Source organism: Carassius gibelio, chromosome B13 (assembly GCF_023724105.1).
Source record: "Carassius gibelio isolate Cgi1373 ecotype wild population from Czech Republic chromosome B13, carGib1.2-hapl.c, whole genome shotgun sequence".
Classification (NCBI taxonomy): domain Eukaryota; kingdom Metazoa; phylum Chordata; class Actinopteri; order Cypriniformes; family Cyprinidae; genus Carassius; species Carassius gibelio.
The window spans coordinates 27554448-27572646 of record NC_068408.1 but is presented as its reverse complement, the minus strand read 5'-3'; the positions used below and the strand labels follow the sequence as shown (position 1 = coordinate 27572646).

Genomic DNA, 18199 nt, shown 5'->3' with positions numbered 1-18199 from the left:
ATATATATATATATATATATATATATATATATATATATATATATATATATATATATATATATATATATATATATTCATGTATAATTAACAATTTTAGGATTTCTATTTTTACGTCTTTTCTTTTTTACTTTTTTTTTTGTTGTTATGTTTCTGCAATCACAAATGCCTGAAAAAATTTTTAAATCATGGAAATTCATTGGTCAAAAGATGTGGGAACCCTAGTAAGCACTACCTAAAGGGACAATAATTATTATAGATATCTGACAGACGTCAATATAGGAAAGAAAGCATGATGCATTGCAGACAAACTCCCACTCCTCCCATTAAAAGCTTGCAAGCAGTAAAAGAAACATCAGACTAAAAAGAAACACAAATGCAAAATGGACAGTAAATCTAGCTTCATAAATACAATGAGATGATTGGCTGGTGATGATTGAATGCCACTTGGGGGAGCAAGAGAGTGAGGAAGGAGGAGTCGATGTCTTGGTAGAATTTCCACTGCTAGAGTTGCAGAGCTCCTCACGCAGGATGCTTTTCACATGCCTCATGACAAACAGCGTGAATAAAGCACGGCACATCTCAGCTTATGACACAGAAAGACATTAAGTCTTGGACAATCGGTGGTGTTAATGTAGGCAACATCATATTATTTACACTTTAAGAGGTACTTCATGTGTCCATGAGTGTGAGACACTCTTGACAAATATGATCATCCTGAGATTGGAAAGATTTGCTGTTATCGTTTTCTTTGATTCACTGAGCAGCACCGCATCCAGACTGTCTGCATTTCAGCCAAATCTGTGTCAATAGTTTGGCCCTTTACTGAAAGGATCTCTCCGCAACATTGCGCCGTAGCACATAGAAGGATGGCACACGCCTGGCTGACCGGGCTCGCCGGGGTGCCCCCTCTTCCCCTCCTCGCCACTGTGACCAGGTGGGCCTGGCTTTCCTGGGTGACCTGGTTTTCCAACCCCTGGTGGACCCATTGGACCTAAAACATTAGAAAACATTTGATTGCATATATTACTTGACTTCATTAATTATGAAATATGTCTCATCATGTCTGTCCTAACATCTCTCTCAGAGTTTAGCATGTTAATATACATGTCAATGTTGATGTTTGGTATTGGTGGAATAGATCTGCTACACTGCTGCTGCCAAGACCTAACCGAGACTTGCTGCTGCCAATATATCCACAGACATGCTGCTGTGAGCATGCAGGAAATAATGCTGCTGCACATACTGTACAACATTTGAAATAACCCCCATATAGTAGATCTGTACAGGTGGAGCTGGGGAAGATCGGGGTTTCTGAAGCCCACTGCAACTGCTACAGAAGACATTCATCAAGGTTTATTATGTCGAGCAGCAACCCCATAGGGAAATATTGCTCAGTGGTTGATTTCCTAAGCTCAGGAAACTTAGATGAGAATCTAATATATCTCTCCTTTTAGAATCAACAGCATTTCATATGTTTCTCCTAAAATTCCTTACAGGAGAAATTTGAAGTAGACACAAATGAGAGACAAGAAATATCTGAGATAAAAAAGGTTCAAAATAGAGAATGTGTTAGAAGAAACATAGAATATATCTTTATTGTCTTGCTGCAATGTCTATATCAAGACTCCATTATAGGAATATATTATTGCTCAGTGGTTGCTCTTTCTAACCTCAGGAGACTTAGTTGTGATTCTCATATATTTCTCATTTTAGTCTCAGCAGTGTCTCAGATGTTTCTCTAAAAAATCCTTAAGAAAAAATTAAAGTAGACAAAACTGAGACATGAGAAATTTCCGAAAGAATGGAATAAAAAAAAGACAATGTGAGAAATGTGTGAGAAACATGGAAAATCTCTTTATTGTCTTGCTGTAATCTTTTAAAAATTCTTAACTGCTCAGAGATTGCTTTTGTATTGCAATGGTATGACAGTAGGAGCAGAGACAGGAAAAAATTGGACAGGAGCAGGAAAGTACCTTTAGCTGGGATTCGAACCCATGTTGTCTGAGATGCAGGTGTGCATTCACATCAATGCGATGCCCACAAGGCTATGGCTCTTAAAGAAGTTACTCTATGCTCAGGATACTAAGGGGTGATTATCTTATTTTTCATTTAGATATAAGCTTTGTCTTAAGATGTATTAAGTTTTATTTTAGGAGAAACGCTAAACTTTGACTAATATTGTAAATACTAAAACTATAATTCAAATAGCATTAAACATTTCAGAATATCAAGGGTTACTAATTTAAAGTTTGAAGTCATTTCAATGTCCAGCATTGTATAAGCCACAGTTTGACAATTTAGCCAATTTTTGCATGTACTTTATGTAAATATAGGTTATGATTTCCTCTGTTAAATCACTGTGCAATAAAACACTGTCTACATTAAACAACTTCAAACATGACAGCATTGTCATGTGTTGTCTTTTATTGAAATGGTGTAGATAAATGACAAAAAAAAACAACAGCAAAAAAAAAAAAAAACACCCTGAAAAGAGATCCATTTAAAATATTTTTCCTAGACAGAAATGAGGTTACCTTAAGATCGAATGGAAACTTTTTCTCAAGTCTCAAGTCACCAATCTCACGACGGTCTTCTTTAATGCTTTAGAAGAGACCTTTGATTAAGGCATCTGGTACATTACTATTTCCAACAACAAATTATGTGCCTAAGTGCATAAACATTGTCCTAAAAGTAACATTATCATTATCACAAGCTAAAGAGAAAAATACAGTGTGTGATTTTGTTGAGACCTCCTAAACTTTTGAGGAGACAAATGTGAGATATCCAGTCTCTAGCTAAGGAGAAAAATCTGAGCACAGTGTGTGATGTTGTTTAGATATCTTCTAAAGCTTTAAATCGGACAAATAAGAGACCACAAGAGTCTTTAGCTAAGGAGAAATATCTGAACACAGTGTGCGGTGCTATTGAAATCATCTTTGAAACTTTGGAGAAGACAAATGTGAGACCACAAGAGTCTTTAGCTAAGAAAAAAAAAATATCTGAGCACAGTGTGTGATGTAGTTGAGATCTCTTCTAAAGCTTTAAAGGGGATAAATATGAGAACACAAGAATCTTTAGCTAAGGAGAAATATCTGAGCAAAGTGTGGGATGTTGTTGAGATATCTTCTAAGCTTTAAAAGAGACAAAAGTGAGAGATCCAGAGTCTACAGCTAAGGAGAATTATCTGAGCACAGTGTGCAATGCTGTTGAGATCTTTTTTAAAGCTTTAAATGAGACAAATGTGAGAGAGCCAGAGTCTCTAGCTAAGGGGAAATGTCAGAGATCGGCGTGTGACGTTGTTGAGATCTCTTTTAAAGCTTTACAGGAGACCATTGAGAGATTTTTTTTTTTTTTTTAGTTTTTGTCTCAGGAGATAAGTTTGAGAAGCAGGAGACTCAAACAAAAATTTCTATTTCATCTTAAAGTAACCTCATTTCAGAAATATTTGAAATGTTAAAGAGACCCCACTTTTGATTTTCTTTCCTATGGGACCTCATTGGCTGTGGATGTGAAAATAAACCAGTCAGCTGCACCATGTGAATAATGATGTAATTATATCAGATTGAGTTAGAAGCTATCTGCCTGTGGCATCTCGAGTTCATGACAGAACTTTGTATTAATCAAATTCGCTTGATGTACTTTGAAGACTGTAACCTTCCTTTGCAAAGAGAAACCTAATGGGAGATGGCAAGTCAAATATATTAGACCTGACAGCAAGAGTAGAGTGAAGTGCTATCGCTTATTTTATGGTAGCTATGGCCAGACAGAGTGGGAAATTTCCATGAAAAACTATATTTATTGAAAACAAACCACAGGACAAAAAAAAATACACAATGTATATGGTAGTAATGGTGCTGCATTTGCTCACCTGGTGATCCTGGAAGACCTGGGTCTCCAATTTGTGAGCGTCCTTGATTTCCTTTATCACCCTTTTCTCCTGGATCACCTAAATATAGCCAGAAAAAAAAAATCCACGTGTTCAAAACAAATGAAGTACAATTAAATCTATACTCATACAAATTTCACTTTGTGAGCTATTCATTCAGTTTACTTAAGCTACTGTAGGAAAACTAATTTGACAGCTCTTACTCATATGGGATTAGTTTATGAAATTTGTTTTAAATTTCATTCTAACTTGTCATGTTTTTCTTACACATTATGTATTAAAATGTCAGAGCAAATCACCTTCAGTGTTTGGCAAACTTAAAGATCCACTTAATCACATCTGAATCTGAATGTCAGTGCTTACTGATATTGCATTATCTCAATGCTTTTCATGTGTTTAGCATAAACTTGTCACACTACACGAGGAGTCAAGGAGCCAGGAGCGAGGAGACAAGGAATTCATGAAATGAGTCTTAAATAATCCAATTGGGAAAAATAGACCACAAGGAAGACATCCAAGAACCAAAAACACAAACTGAAAAGACTAGTGATTATAAAGACAGCATAATTAAGGAATCACACGTGCATATAATAACTAATTAACAGGGACACGGAACACAAGTGAAGGGGAAACAATATAATGAGTCCAGGGGCATGACATTATTCCCCCCTCCTGGAAGATGCGTCCTCACACTGTAGAAACAACATGGGGAGGGGAGTGGGTGGGAACTAGGGAGGAGGCTCAGGAGGAGGATGGATATCCGGGAGGGGCCCAACAGAGAAAGTCCAAGGAGAAGACGATGGAGGGAGGAGCCAGGGAGGAGACAAGAGGAGATTGGAGCAGGAGTAGTCCAGCTGGACCCAGGCAAGTGAGAACGGAGCTGAGGTGGAGCCACAGGGTATGTGGGCCGGGGAGGAGTCTGGGCCTCAGAGGCTGGAGGCGGAGGTGAGGGAAACTCGGACCAGGGCAACACTGGAGGATGGCAGTCCACAATGGCTAGCACCACAATTATGGTGTGCTGAGGGCGAACAGAGGGGCTGCCAGATGACAGCGGTGGAGCAGGCTGGAGGGGGTCGGGAGGCCGGTTGTTGCATTTTTGAGGAGCAGGCACTGGAGGACGGAAGCCCCCTCAGGGCTGGACGAGGGAACAAAGTACGAAGAGGGCTGAACAGGTCAAGCAAAGATGATGGAGAGAGGAGAGGGGGCAGTTTGATCTCCATTTCAGAGTCCCAGTCGATTAGATCCCCCTCCTGGTTTTGGCACCAACACCACTTCATACCCCGGTTCTCTGATAACATAAGTGAGGTATCTCACTATGGAAATTTCCTCAGGCATAACAAATCCTGGAAGCAGCAATTACACCATGTGTGTCAGTTGACAGACCTATCACGACAGTGAAAGACTATAGATTACACAAGACATGTCACTCCTATAGTTTTGAATGGGGAAAATGCAAGTTCACGTCCAGTAATAGCATGGTCATATCATCTAGCGTTGGGAGCTAGAGATTGCAGCTCTGAATAGAGTAATTTTGGTTCTGTGTGTGTTTTTTTTTTTTTTTTTTGTTCAAACCTTGCTGTGTCTTCAGCACTCAAGGGTGCACATGGATTTCTTAATTTTATTTTTTCACCACAGATATTTTCTTGTGAACTGCCCTCTGCCCTTTCCGGCAACTCATTAGGTGGAGAACATATTTGTGGGGCACCGGGGGCACTGGTGCGAACTCCACACCTAAACTGATCAAAAGAGGACTTTTGGACATTTAATTGAACAGTTCCCACCTTGTTTTGGTGGGAGGGGATAAAATAACCACTATTTCTGAGGGAGGATAACAACAGATACTCCACAAGTGCTGTTGTTCGTCCCCTCGTCCAGAACTTGAGGACGTGTTAGGTTGCATGGCATTTCTTACCTCCCTAAGGGGGTTCGCCAGTTTGTGTCTAGCAGTCAGTGCTGCAAAGGAAGGTTTTCCCCTTGGCTGTGCTGGCTTAGGCTGGGCCTCAGTCTGATGAGGCTGGAGTGATCTGGGGTTCCTGAAAGCTGGCTGACCACTTCTGAGGGGGGCATCAAAACCAAATTTCTCTATGTCAGATGGTCCTGAAAGTCCCAGCCAGAGATCTCGCTCTCCCACCACTACCAAGCCCATGCTGCGGCTATAGATATGGATTGTGCCGCTGCAGGTTCTCAGGTTGAGATCAGCAATAACGAAGATCTATTCCCAGACAGCTTCAATTTGTCTCTCCATTTCTTCCATGAGCTCTGTTTGATAAGCAGTGAGGAGCATTCAGATCCCTCACTGCCAGAGCAGAAGAACTATAGGTTTTCTGAAAAAAGCTGAGGCTTTTAACCTGTTAACCAGGCCCCTATTATGGGACTCACAGCTGAAAGTGGCCTACCTAACTTAAAATCGCAACAGTTCCTTCTTTCAGTGTGTTACTGTGTGTGTTTGATGCAATGTATTTTGTTTAAAGCGCTATTTAAATAAAAGTGACTTGACTTGTTACATAATCTTTAGAAAGAAGACCTTTGGGCTTTAATTTTCATCATCCAGAGTTGTTAATGCTCAAAAAGATTAAAAGTTATAGACACTGAAGTTCCTTGAAAAAATTGTACTACACTGATATACATGGTAAAATGGTAAATGGACTGCATTTATATGCGCTTTCAACAGACCACATGGCCATCCAAAGCGCTTTACAATTTGCCTCACATTCACCCATTCACACACACATTCACACACCGACTGCGGTGTCTACGTCAAGGCGCCATCCAGCTCGTCGGGAGCTGCTGGGGTTAGGTGTCTTGCTCAATGACACCTTGACACTTGGTCAGGTGGAGCCGGGGATTGAACCACCAACCTTCTGGTTTGTAGACAACCTACATGAACCACTGAGCCACTGCCGCCCATAAATACATAAATACATAAATACATTAAATCAGTCCTGGAGCAATCAAGAAAAGTAATGGGTTGAAAGTTATGTCTCATGAGTTTCTATTTCAAATCTGAAGAAGATACCATGAAAAATGAGATATTCCTGCAACCATTTTCCTGATACTATGGCAAGGAACCGAAACTCCATCTGTCACCGATGGAATTTCGGTTCCTTGCCGCTGTTGCCTGTGGCTTGCTTAGTTGGGGTCACTTAATCTACAGCGATATCGCTGACTTGATTGCAAATAAATGCACGGACACCATTTAAACTGAACAGAGATGACACCACTGAATTCAATGATGAACTGCCTTTAACATTCATTTTGCATTATTGACACACTGTTTTCCTAAATAATGTTGTTCAGTTGCTGTGACGCAATATATTTTGTTTAAAGCGCTATATACATGAAGGTGACTTGACTTGACTTATTACAAAATCTTTGGAAAGAAGACCTTTGGGCTTTACTTTTCATCATCCAGAGTTGTTAATGCACAAAAAGATTAAAAGTAATAGACACTGAAGTGCCTTGAAAAAAATTGTACCACACTGATTTTATATATATATAATAAAATACATGAAATCAGTCCTGGAGCAATCTAGAAAAAGCAATGGGTTGAAAGTTACGTCTCATGAGTTTCTATTTCAAATCTGAAGAAGATACCATGAAAAATGAGATATTCCTGCAACCATTTTCCTCATACTATGTCTAGTCCACCCCTGCCACACAAATATAAAAAATATTTATCAACTTTATTGAAGGGTTCTACCACTGCATAGTTTTTCAATTATAAAACAATAGACAGAATCTTAGACATCATATAAGTGATTTATTTCAGTGATTTATAGTTTATCTCTCTCTGTCGGCGATGAGGACATGTGATAAATGCAGGGTAATAGATAGGCTGACAAAGAGGGTTTTAGAATTAGAGACACGCATACAAACTTAAGAATGTGAGGGCTCTAGATACGGCTTTGGAGTAGCTCAGGGAGTCCTGTATATTGTTCGGTTCTGGTAACAGTGCCTCTGCAGCAGGGCAACTGGGTGACTGTGATGCGGTATAGTCGCGGGTCAAAACACTGCTCTTCTGTTCCGATCAAAACATTAAACAGGGTCTTCCCAATCAGTGATGTACCCAATGAGAAACCTGATGAAAGTACTCTAGTTATTGGTTATTCTATTGTATATATATATATATATATTTATATATATATATATATGTGTGTGTGTGTGTGTGTGTGTGTGTATATATATATATATATATATATATATATATATATATATATATATATATTAGGGGTGTAATGATACGCGTATTCGTATTGAACCGTTCGGTACGAGGCTTTCGGTTCGGTATGCGGTACGCATTATGTATACCGAACGGTTCGCTGGACTAATTAATTATATTAAAAAAAAAAAAAAAAAAAAAAAAAAAGAAGAGAGAAATATAATGATATGCGTTCAACAAGGTAGCCCAATAACCCAAACGACGTAACAGGCAACGCCCCTTACACTCCCGAAGAAGAAAAAAACACCAACTTCTAGTTATATGTTTATGTTAAGCTACTCAGTCAGGCGCTCGCTCACTCAGTACGCGCTGAAGGCTCGTTGCAAAATGGCCAATGCATTTAACAGACCAGAAATAGAAGATCCTCCAATAACCAATAGGTCTGGTGTTTGGGTTGTCTGATGCTATACGTAAACCCAATATGATTGTTTAGTTACACAAACGCTAATGATGTTCGACTTCGCTAGTCGAAAATCACTAAAAATAACATTAAAGAAGTGTGAGAACTTGCAAGCATGATGTCAGACACTGTAATATGCTCTGGTCCCCTCCCTGCTTACCGTGGTGACGAGATGCATAGCAGATTGTCATCACTCAATGGCTGAATGTCTGAGTGGTGCCCGCCGAATAACAGGTTTCATAGACAATTAGACAAGCTTTTGGGACAGACCTGACCTGTTGAAAAGAGATGGTATTCATCCCTCCTGGGGTGGTGCCACTCTTTTTTCTAGAAATATGGCACAAAGTCTTAGAGTTTGTACTTTACTAACTGGGGCCCAGGTCTGGAAGCAGACAGACTGGCTAAACCGACCACCTCACGTCACAGAAATCAGTTAATTTTCAGCACATAGAGACTCTTTCACCTAGATATCACATTATAGAGCAGGGATAGGCAACTCCGGTCCTGGAGGGCCACTATACTGCAGAGTTTAGCTCCAACCCTAATTAAATACACCTGAACAAGGCGATCAGTGTTTTCGGGATTACTAGACAGATATAGGCAGGTGAGTTTTTATCCCTTTTTCCATCTCAAAAATATATCTAAATTACTACCTATGCTCCCAATGTCAAATGCAAAAATGTTAATCATGCGTTTATGACCTCAAGGTTAGATTATTGTAATGCTTTATTGGTTCTGCATGCTTAATAAACAAACTCCAGTCCAAAATGCAGCAGCTAGTGTTCTTAACAGAACCAGGAAGTATGACCATATCAGCCCGGTTCTGTCAACACTGCACTGGCTCCCTATCAAACATAGTATAGATTTTAAAATCTTGCTTATTACTTATATAGCACCTCAGTATTTGAATGAGCTCTTGTTACATTATACATTATAGTCCTCCACGTCCGCTGCGTTCTCAAAACTCTGGCAATTTGGATTTTGAGGCTTCATTAATTAGGTAAACCGGAACTGGGAACCCTTCCCTTAACAACCGATGTACTTGCTACATCGTTAGAAGAATGGCATCTACACTAAACTTAGTCTCTTATTCAGGGGGCACCGTAGCCACCAGGTATAGTCTACATCCAGATCAGAGGGTCACTGCAGTCACCCAGATCCAGTGTGGATCAGCACATAGAAAGGACCTCTACAGCCCTGAAAGACAGCAGAGACCAGGACAACTAAATGAGCCCCAGAGACAGATCCCCTGTAAAGACCTTGTCTCATATGACCACTAGGAAAAGACCACAGGAAACAGATGATTCTTCTGCACTTCTGTCACCGATGGAGTTTTGGTTCCTTGCCGCTGTTGCCTCTGGCTTGCTTAGTTGGGGACACTTTATTTACAGCGATAACGTTGACTTGACTGCAAATGATTACACAGGTACTATTTAAACTGAACTGAGCTGATGACATCACAGAATTCAATGATAAATTGCCTTTAACTGTCATTTTGCATTATTGACACACTGTTTTCCTAATTAATGTTGCTCAGTTGCTTTGACACAATCCTTTTTGTTTAAAGCACTATATAAATAAAGGTGACTTGACTTGACAAATGTGCCATGAAGTAAAGAATCACACTTTATTAATGCAGATACAGCCACATTAACCATAAAACACAGTCACATATATGAAAAAAAAAAAAAGATTAATTTGTGCAAAAGCCAATCGCTAAGTTACGCCTCCATCAGATGACAGGTGCATCAATGCGAGCGTCACAAGCAAAACTCATTCTACTGAAACCATCTTACTCAGGGTATCAAATGACATTTTGATGGCCACAGATGCGGGGGAATGTTCCGTGTTGGTTATGTTAGATCTTAGCGCAGCATTTGACACGGTGGATCACTGCACTCTGATTAATAGATCACGCTGTTTAGTAGGTATTTCGGGTTCGGCTCTGGATTGGTTTTCATCTTATCTGTCCGATAGGTCTTTTTCGGTATCTGTTGGATCCTTTATGTCCGATTCTGTACTTTTGTACTGTGGTGTGCCACAAGGTTCTGTGCTGGGCCCTTTGTTGTTTAACTTGTATATGCTTCCTCTTGGACAGATTATTAATAGTTTTAAAATAATATCTTATAATTTATATGCAGATGACATTCAGTTATTTATCTCGTTTAGACCTGATAGTCTAGATAAACTGTCAGTTCCACAGGATGTTTAGTCTCCATTAATAAATGGATGTCGAACAATTTTTTGCAACTTAATAAGGATAAAACTGAAATGATGATCTTTGCTCCTGACAATATTATACCTAGGATTAAGCAGGTTTGGGTGGTTTCAGCCACTTCAGAATGTAGTGAAATAAAAAATCTGGGTATCTTTCTGGATAGAGCCATATGTTTTAACAGTCATATAAGGTCTGTAGTTCGCTCATGTTTTTTCCATCTTAGGAACATTGCTCAGATTAGATCGGCAGTCTCAAGAAAAGAGATGGAGATGCTTGTTCATGCCTTCATCTCATCATGTTTGGACTATTGCAATGTTCTGTATACTTGTTTGAATAAGTCTTCTATGGAGCGACTACAAGTTGTACAAAATGCAGCTGCAAGGCTGTTGACTGGTACCAGTAAGTGGTCTCATATGAGACCAGTTCTCAAGGCTCCCAGTTGAATTCAGAGTGCAGTTTAAAATTTAAGTTATCACTTATAGAGCCTTGCATGGTCAGCCACCTCTCCATATTCAGGATCTTTTACATAAACATTCACCGGGTCGGCTCTTACGGTCTTGTGGTCTGGACCTTTTAATTGTCCCTAGAACTCGTCTTAAGAGTAAAGGTGATCGTGCTTTTTGTTCTGTGGCACCAAGGCTTTGGAACTCACTTCCATTATCACTGAGAACTATGGGTTCTGTCAATTCTTTTAAAAAAACACCTGAAGACATATCTTTTTGGACTCGCATTTATTTAACAGCAGTGGTTTACTTGTCATTTCATGTTTGTGAAGAGTGTTTCTGTGTGTTGTGTTATGGTAGATTTATTGTATGCATGTTTGATCCTTTGTGAAAGGTGCTATATAAATACATTTTACTTACTTACTTCTGTTTGTGACATTGTATGATACAAAACCATGCTGTATTTTACTACCAAGACGCAGTTTTCTGAACATGAGTTATTCCATAATGGACATAAACAATACTGTCCCTGAAGAAACTGAAATAATAACAAAGGAATTACCATCCATATTACAATGTTATTGCTTCGTTGGACTAAACATGCTCTATGAGATGTCATTCAGTGCACCTTACCTTACCTTTCTAACTAAACAAGGATTTACATATGTGGATGCGTATACGACTCATTATTATGACAAATCTGGTATGTACTGCGTTTGGATTCTTCATGTTCTGAATAGCAATTCTTAGTGTTTAGGCTCTCTGTGAGCCTCATTGGAAGCTGTCCTGAGTGTTGAATGTAGTTAGGATCTTACTTTAGAGTGATTTCATAATGAAATGTCCCTTCTTAGAGCTTGATTAGGCAGTGGTAATGAGTCGCTGGTTCTGTGATCCTCCATAGTACTCCTGGGTTATAAGCATTTGTTAGGCCTCCTCTCACTATAAAAAGCCATCCTGCTAAGCTTTTCACTCCCCTGAGCTCCACATAGTTATTAGTGCCAAGTCATTAGTCCCTCTTTTAGGCGTCCTTGAAAGGCATAAGATGTTGCTAGGCTGTGTCTTGCTTGAAATTCATTAGGCTAGGCCTCCATTCTTTGAGCTCAGATAACGGCCCACCACTGCTGTGCATCGTCACAAAAGCTTATCTTTTCCACATGTTTTTATGCCTTAAAATGTTTTACGATTAATCTAGATTAATTTCAAGATCACAGTGAGATTAATCTAGATTAAAAAAATGTATCTATGCCCACCACTAATATATATATATATATATATATATATATATATATATATATATATATATATATATATATATATATATATATATATACTTTTAATATTTTTGAGCATTATCAGTTCTGGTTGATAAAAAGTAAAGCCCAATGGGTCTTCTTTCCAAAGACACCACAATTATGTTTGTATCAAACATAAGTAAGGAACTGTTGCAATTTTAAATTAGGTAGGGCACTTTCAGCTGTGAGTCCCATAATGGGGGCTCTGGTTAACAGGTTAATTTAAAGAGCATTGCTAGTCCACTTCTAGTAAAGTGTTTTCCTTTTCAAGCCTACACTCTCTAGAACTCTTATTGAGTAACACCTCTGAGTTGTTAACCTTTCTGTGAGCCTCCTTGTAAGCTGTTCATAGTGTTGAACATAGTTAGGCCTCCCTCTCACTTTAAAGAGCTGTTATGTTGAGCCCTCCATTGACAGAACTCCGGTCATTGAGTAGGCACTCCCTAAAATATGTTCTGCCCATGGGCTGATCAGGCTGGCCCTGCAGAGAAGAGAGAAAGGGTGCATGCTGGGATTTTCTCGGAAAGAGTATGCTAGGGTTTTGGCTGTAGGAAGTTAAGTCATGACAGTTGCTGATGCATACCTTATAAGGATTGGGACTTCAATGTCAGTCATTTAGGCATGGCAGACTGAGTATTTTGTTCCCCATAATATCCACTAGATGCAGTGCAAATTCCCATTTGAAAGGGAGTGTTTCAGGTTACGCACGTAACTATAGTTCCCTAAGAAGGGTAATGAGTCCCATTGCATTGCTTCAGGTGTTCCTGTGTATATTTTCTTCAGAAAAGAAGTGGATGATGTGTTCTACAAGCATTATTTTACACTCATGGTGACTATTGCCAGGCAAAGTCAAGTTTGTTCCCCATAGTGTGCACAAGAGGATGCAGTGTCTTGTTCCCCTTCTCAGGGAATCATGGTTACATGTTTAACCTCTCAAATTGACCATTGACACTCCTAAATGAGATCGTAGATAGAGTGTCAATGGTCAATTTGAAAGATAATGATGTTCAACTTACCTATGAATTGCCTGAAAGATTAAAAAATATGGTTGGATCAGAACTTTCTTTGTCTTAATGAAAATAAGACTGAGATTGTTGTGTTTGGTCGTCCTGGGAATTTAAGTGCTTGTGTAGATGCACTTGGTAATTTAGGGTTATATGTTCGTCCATTTACCAAGAAACTCTGTGTGATTTTTGACAGTGCTTTTAAATTTGAAAAACAGATTAGTTCTGTTGTAAAAGCCAGTTTCTTTCAACTAAGACTGTTAGCTAAAGTCAAGCCCTACCTGCCACATAAGGAGTTTGAAAGTGTAATTCATGCTTTTATAACATCTAGACTAGACTACTTTAACTCTTTATATGTTGGTCTGGATAAGTCATCTCTTCAACGCTTACAGTTAGTCCAAAATGCAGCAGCTCGGCTTTTGACTGGGACTAAAAAGCACATTACCCCTGTCCTAGCTTCACTACACTGGCTTCCTGTCTGCTTCAGGATTGATTTCAAGATTTTATTGTTTGTTTTTAAGATTTTAAATGGGTTGGCGCCTGCGTATTTATCAGAGCTTTTATATGTCCATGCCCCCGTTAAAGCATTGAGGTCATCCAATCAGGTGCTCCTCAGTGTTCCAAGAACTAAGTTAAAAAATAAAGGTGACCGGGCTTTTTCAGTGGTGGCACCTAATTGGTCCACCGTAAAGCAAGAAGACGAAGATGCCTCATGCACAGGCTGTGTTTTGAGGAGGCGCTCATTTAGTTCAGACAGTTCAGGCATTGCAGTGCATTAGAGATTAAAAAAAATATATATATATAAATATATATAAATACTGTTCAGTTTCTTGCACAAACCAATCGTTTTTTGTCTTTACACAACAGTGTTTCGCCACGAGCCGCAGTGTTTAATTTGGTTTAGTTCATGTATGTTTTTTGTTTTATTGTATGTTTTAGGCGTGATTCCCATCAACTTGCATTATATGACTAACAGACTACAATGGTTTGTTTTAAAAAAGAAAGTCACATACATCTTGGATGCCCAGGGGGTAAGCAGATAAACATCACATCTTTATTTTTGGGTGAAATAGCAGACTGAGTGAGTGGAGCAGAATCTTCAGAAGGGCACTCTTTGTTTCAGAGGTAATTTTACTGTTCCACTCCACTCACATGCATTGGTATATGCAGTTGTAGCCTTAATAATGTTGTAAGAATAATACTGATAAACCAATTCGTATACCAACCCATTTCGGTGAAGTGAGACAATATATAGCACTATAGACATGGTATGATGTGTTTAGCATGCATGTACCTTTCATGCCAGGGACACCAGGCCGCCCAGGTAAACCCCGCTGACCTTGCAGCCCATTAGAACCAGATAAACCTGGGAATCCTCGAGAGCCATGTGGACCTGGTGGTCCTGGAGGCCCTGGGGGTCCCACCCGTGTGTAGCAGTGTTCACAGCTTCTGTGATGACTGTGTTGACTATTCAATAGTAGAGCAGCAATCTCAGCTGTAACATAAAACATAATAAAACATAATAAGATACTATCATGCCTCTGGCCCAGAAGCCTTTATTTCTACTGAATGTGTGCATCCTGTGTTTAAAAGAAAAAAAAATCCACTCACCAATACACCAATATATATATTGTTTGTTTTCAAATATACTGTATTCATTATTTATTAATAAATCCATCGTAAATTTTGTCCTTGAACCAGGAGACTCCAATATTATAAAAAAAAGAAAAGAAAAAAAAAAAAGATTGATTGTAGTAAAACTGAAAGCAGTTTTGACTTTCAGAAGCAGATTTAATATATATATATATATATATATATATATATATATATATATATATATATATATATATATATATATATATATATATATATATATATATATATATATATATATATATATATATATGTATGTATGTATGTATGTATGTATGTATATATATATATATATATATATATATATATATATATATATATATATATATATATATAGTTTGTTTGTTTTCAAATATACTGTATTTATTTTTAAATCTGCTTCTGAAAGACAAAACTGCTTTCAGTTTTACTACAAAGCTGCGTTTGACACTGTCGATCATAACATACTACTAGGGAGACTGGAAAACTGGGTCGGGCTTTCTGGGATGGTACTCAAATGGTTCAGGTCATACCTAGAAGGGAGAGGCTATTATGTGAGTATAGGAGAGCATAAGTCTAAGTGGACGTCCATTCGGAGTCCCACAAGGGTCAATTCTTGCAGCTCTTGTTTAGCCTGTATATGCTCCCACTAAGTCAAATATTGAGAAAGAACCAAATTGCCTATCACAGCTATTCTGATGATAACCAGATTTACTTAGCCTTCTCTCCAAATGACTACAGCCCCATTGACTCCCTCTGCCAATGCATTGATGAAATTAATAGTTGGATGTACTAGAACTTTCTTCAGTTAAACGAGGAAAAAACTGAAGTCATTGCATTTGGAAACAAAGATGAAGTGTTCAAGGTGAATGCATACCTTGACTCTAGGGGTCAAACAACTAAAAATCAAGTCAGGAATCTTGGTGTGATTCTGGAGACAGAACCTAAGTTTCAGTAGTCATGTCAGAGCAGTAACTAAATCAGCATACTATCATTTAAAAAACATTGTAAGAATTAGATGTTTGTTTCCAGCCAAGACTTGGAGAAACTTGTTCATGCCTTTATCACCAGCAGGGTGGACTATTGTAATGGGCTCCTCACTGGCCTTCCCAAAAAGACCATTAGACAGCTGCAGCTCATCCAGAACGCTGCTGCCAGGATTCTGACTAGAACCAGAAAATCTGAGCATATCTGCACACTGAAGCACACTGGCTTCCAGTTACATTTAGGATTGATTTTAAAGTACTTTTACTCGTATACAAGTCACTAAATGAACTAGGACCGAAATATATTTCAGATATGCTCACTGAATATAAGCCTTAAAGACCACTCAGATCATTAGGATCGAGTCAGTTAGAAATACCAAGGGTTCACACAAAACAAGGGGGGTCCTCCTTTAGTTACTATGCTGCCCGCAGTTGAAATCAGCTTCCAGAAGAGATAAGATGTGCTAAAACACTAGTCAGATTTTAATCTAGACCTAAAACTCATCTGTTTAGCTGTGCATTTATTGAATGAGCACTGTGCAATTTTCAAACTGATTGCACTATATTTTCACAGTTTTTTATTTTATTTTATGTAAAATCATTTTCTAACTGTTTTAAATTCATTTTAAATAAGTAACTTTTGTAATAATTGTAAAAGTTTTCAAATCGCCTGTTTTATTCTTGTTATTATTTTTCTTCATTATTATTTTACTTTCTTTTATGTAAAGCACTTTAAATTACCATTTTTGTACGAAATGTGCTATATAAATAAACTTGCCTTACCCTGCCTTGCCTTACAATCAATCACAGTTTTTTTTTTTTTTTTTTCTTTCTTTCTTTTTTTTTTTATAATATTGAAGTCTCAAAATTTATGAATCACAACTTGGCACATTGGTGTCTGAGTTTGTGTTACTTGCCACAATAGATTTTCACCTGCATTTACTGGGTTGGTATGTGCTAATTTCAAACCTTTTCTTTCTTCCTATCTTACATTCAGCTCACAGCATAAATGAGTAACCCCCTCTAAGATTTAATATTCAGTTATTTCTTTTTACTTATAAGACATATTGTGGTTTTCTACAGAAGATCAAGGCAATAAACAGGTTTATTGAGTTTATTGAACAAATCACTTCAACATGAGTAATTTGGGACAATTAAAATTTTTACATACCTTAGTGTATCATTATCGGACTAAAAGTCAACATGGACCATTAATTGGATAACTGGACAATATAAACAATTTATGTACAATTTTATGAATGCACAATATTCAAATAAAAAAAAATAATTGAAACAAAAAAATAAATAAATAAAAACTATGACAATTGAAAGATGTTCAGCTAATGCTAAATAAATAAATAAAGCAGAGACATTAAAAGGTAAGTGGTAACAATGTCAAAGGGTCACAACCTCAGTGGAGAAACCCTTAACTGAGCCAGCTGGTGTGGGACTGTAGCCTCCTATAAAACTTGCAAGTTTGAAGGAGAATGAACAGATCATGGTTGGGATAGGATGTGCCTTTGATAATCCCATTCTAACTTCTCAAGAAACAATTCTTGAGAACTTAATGGTATTAAGCCTGGGACACACCAAGCTGACGGTCAGCTGCCAGACAATGTGGGGTGGTTTCTGAGTGTCAGTTGGCTTTAATTTTTTTAGTGTGCTCTGCACCATTGGCTCTAGTCACCTCCTGGTATGGGAGACTTATGTTTTCTCACACAATCGCAGAGCATACACCAGGGGTTCTAAACCCTAGCCCTTGAGACCCACTTGAGTTTGATCAAGGTTGTGGCTAAACTCTGCTGAAAAGTGAAGGACCAGAGTTGTGAATCCCTGGTGTACACGGTAGTTGTCAGCTGTAGTCTGTTATCCAGATTAACAGGGGGTCTGTTAGTCAAATAGTCTAATGCCCAGTTGATCAGTGATGTGCTAATCCATAACTGGGTAAGCTTGGAGACCAGAATTGAGGAGATCACAGTACTAAATGCTGAACAACATTGTGACATAAGAGATGGGACTTTCCAGGTGTGTCAGAGCAGTCTTGAGTGCCATGGAGATAGTGTACTCTGTTGACCTATTTGTGCATTGGGAAAACTGGCAAGTGTCCAGGGCAGTAGGA

The 18199-nt window shown here is 38.4% G+C and overlaps 1 protein-coding gene across 1 annotated transcript in view; it reads right to left on the bottom strand.

Annotated features, from left to right (window-relative positions):
* Positions 1-76: 76 nt before the first annotated feature.
* col21a1 (collagen, type XXI, alpha 1) overlaps positions 77-18199 on the bottom strand; it is a 107110-nt gene continuing 88987 nt past the window's right edge. The window contains exons 27-29 of the mRNA XM_052571693.1: positions 14757-14957; positions 3869-3946; positions 77-991 (exon numbers count right to left, since the gene is read on the bottom strand). Coding sequence (XP_052427653.1) covers positions 804-991; positions 3869-3946; positions 14757-14957 — 467 coding nt within the window. The 3' untranslated portion in view covers positions 77-803. The remainder of the gene's footprint in view (positions 992-3868; positions 3947-14756; positions 14958-18199) is intronic.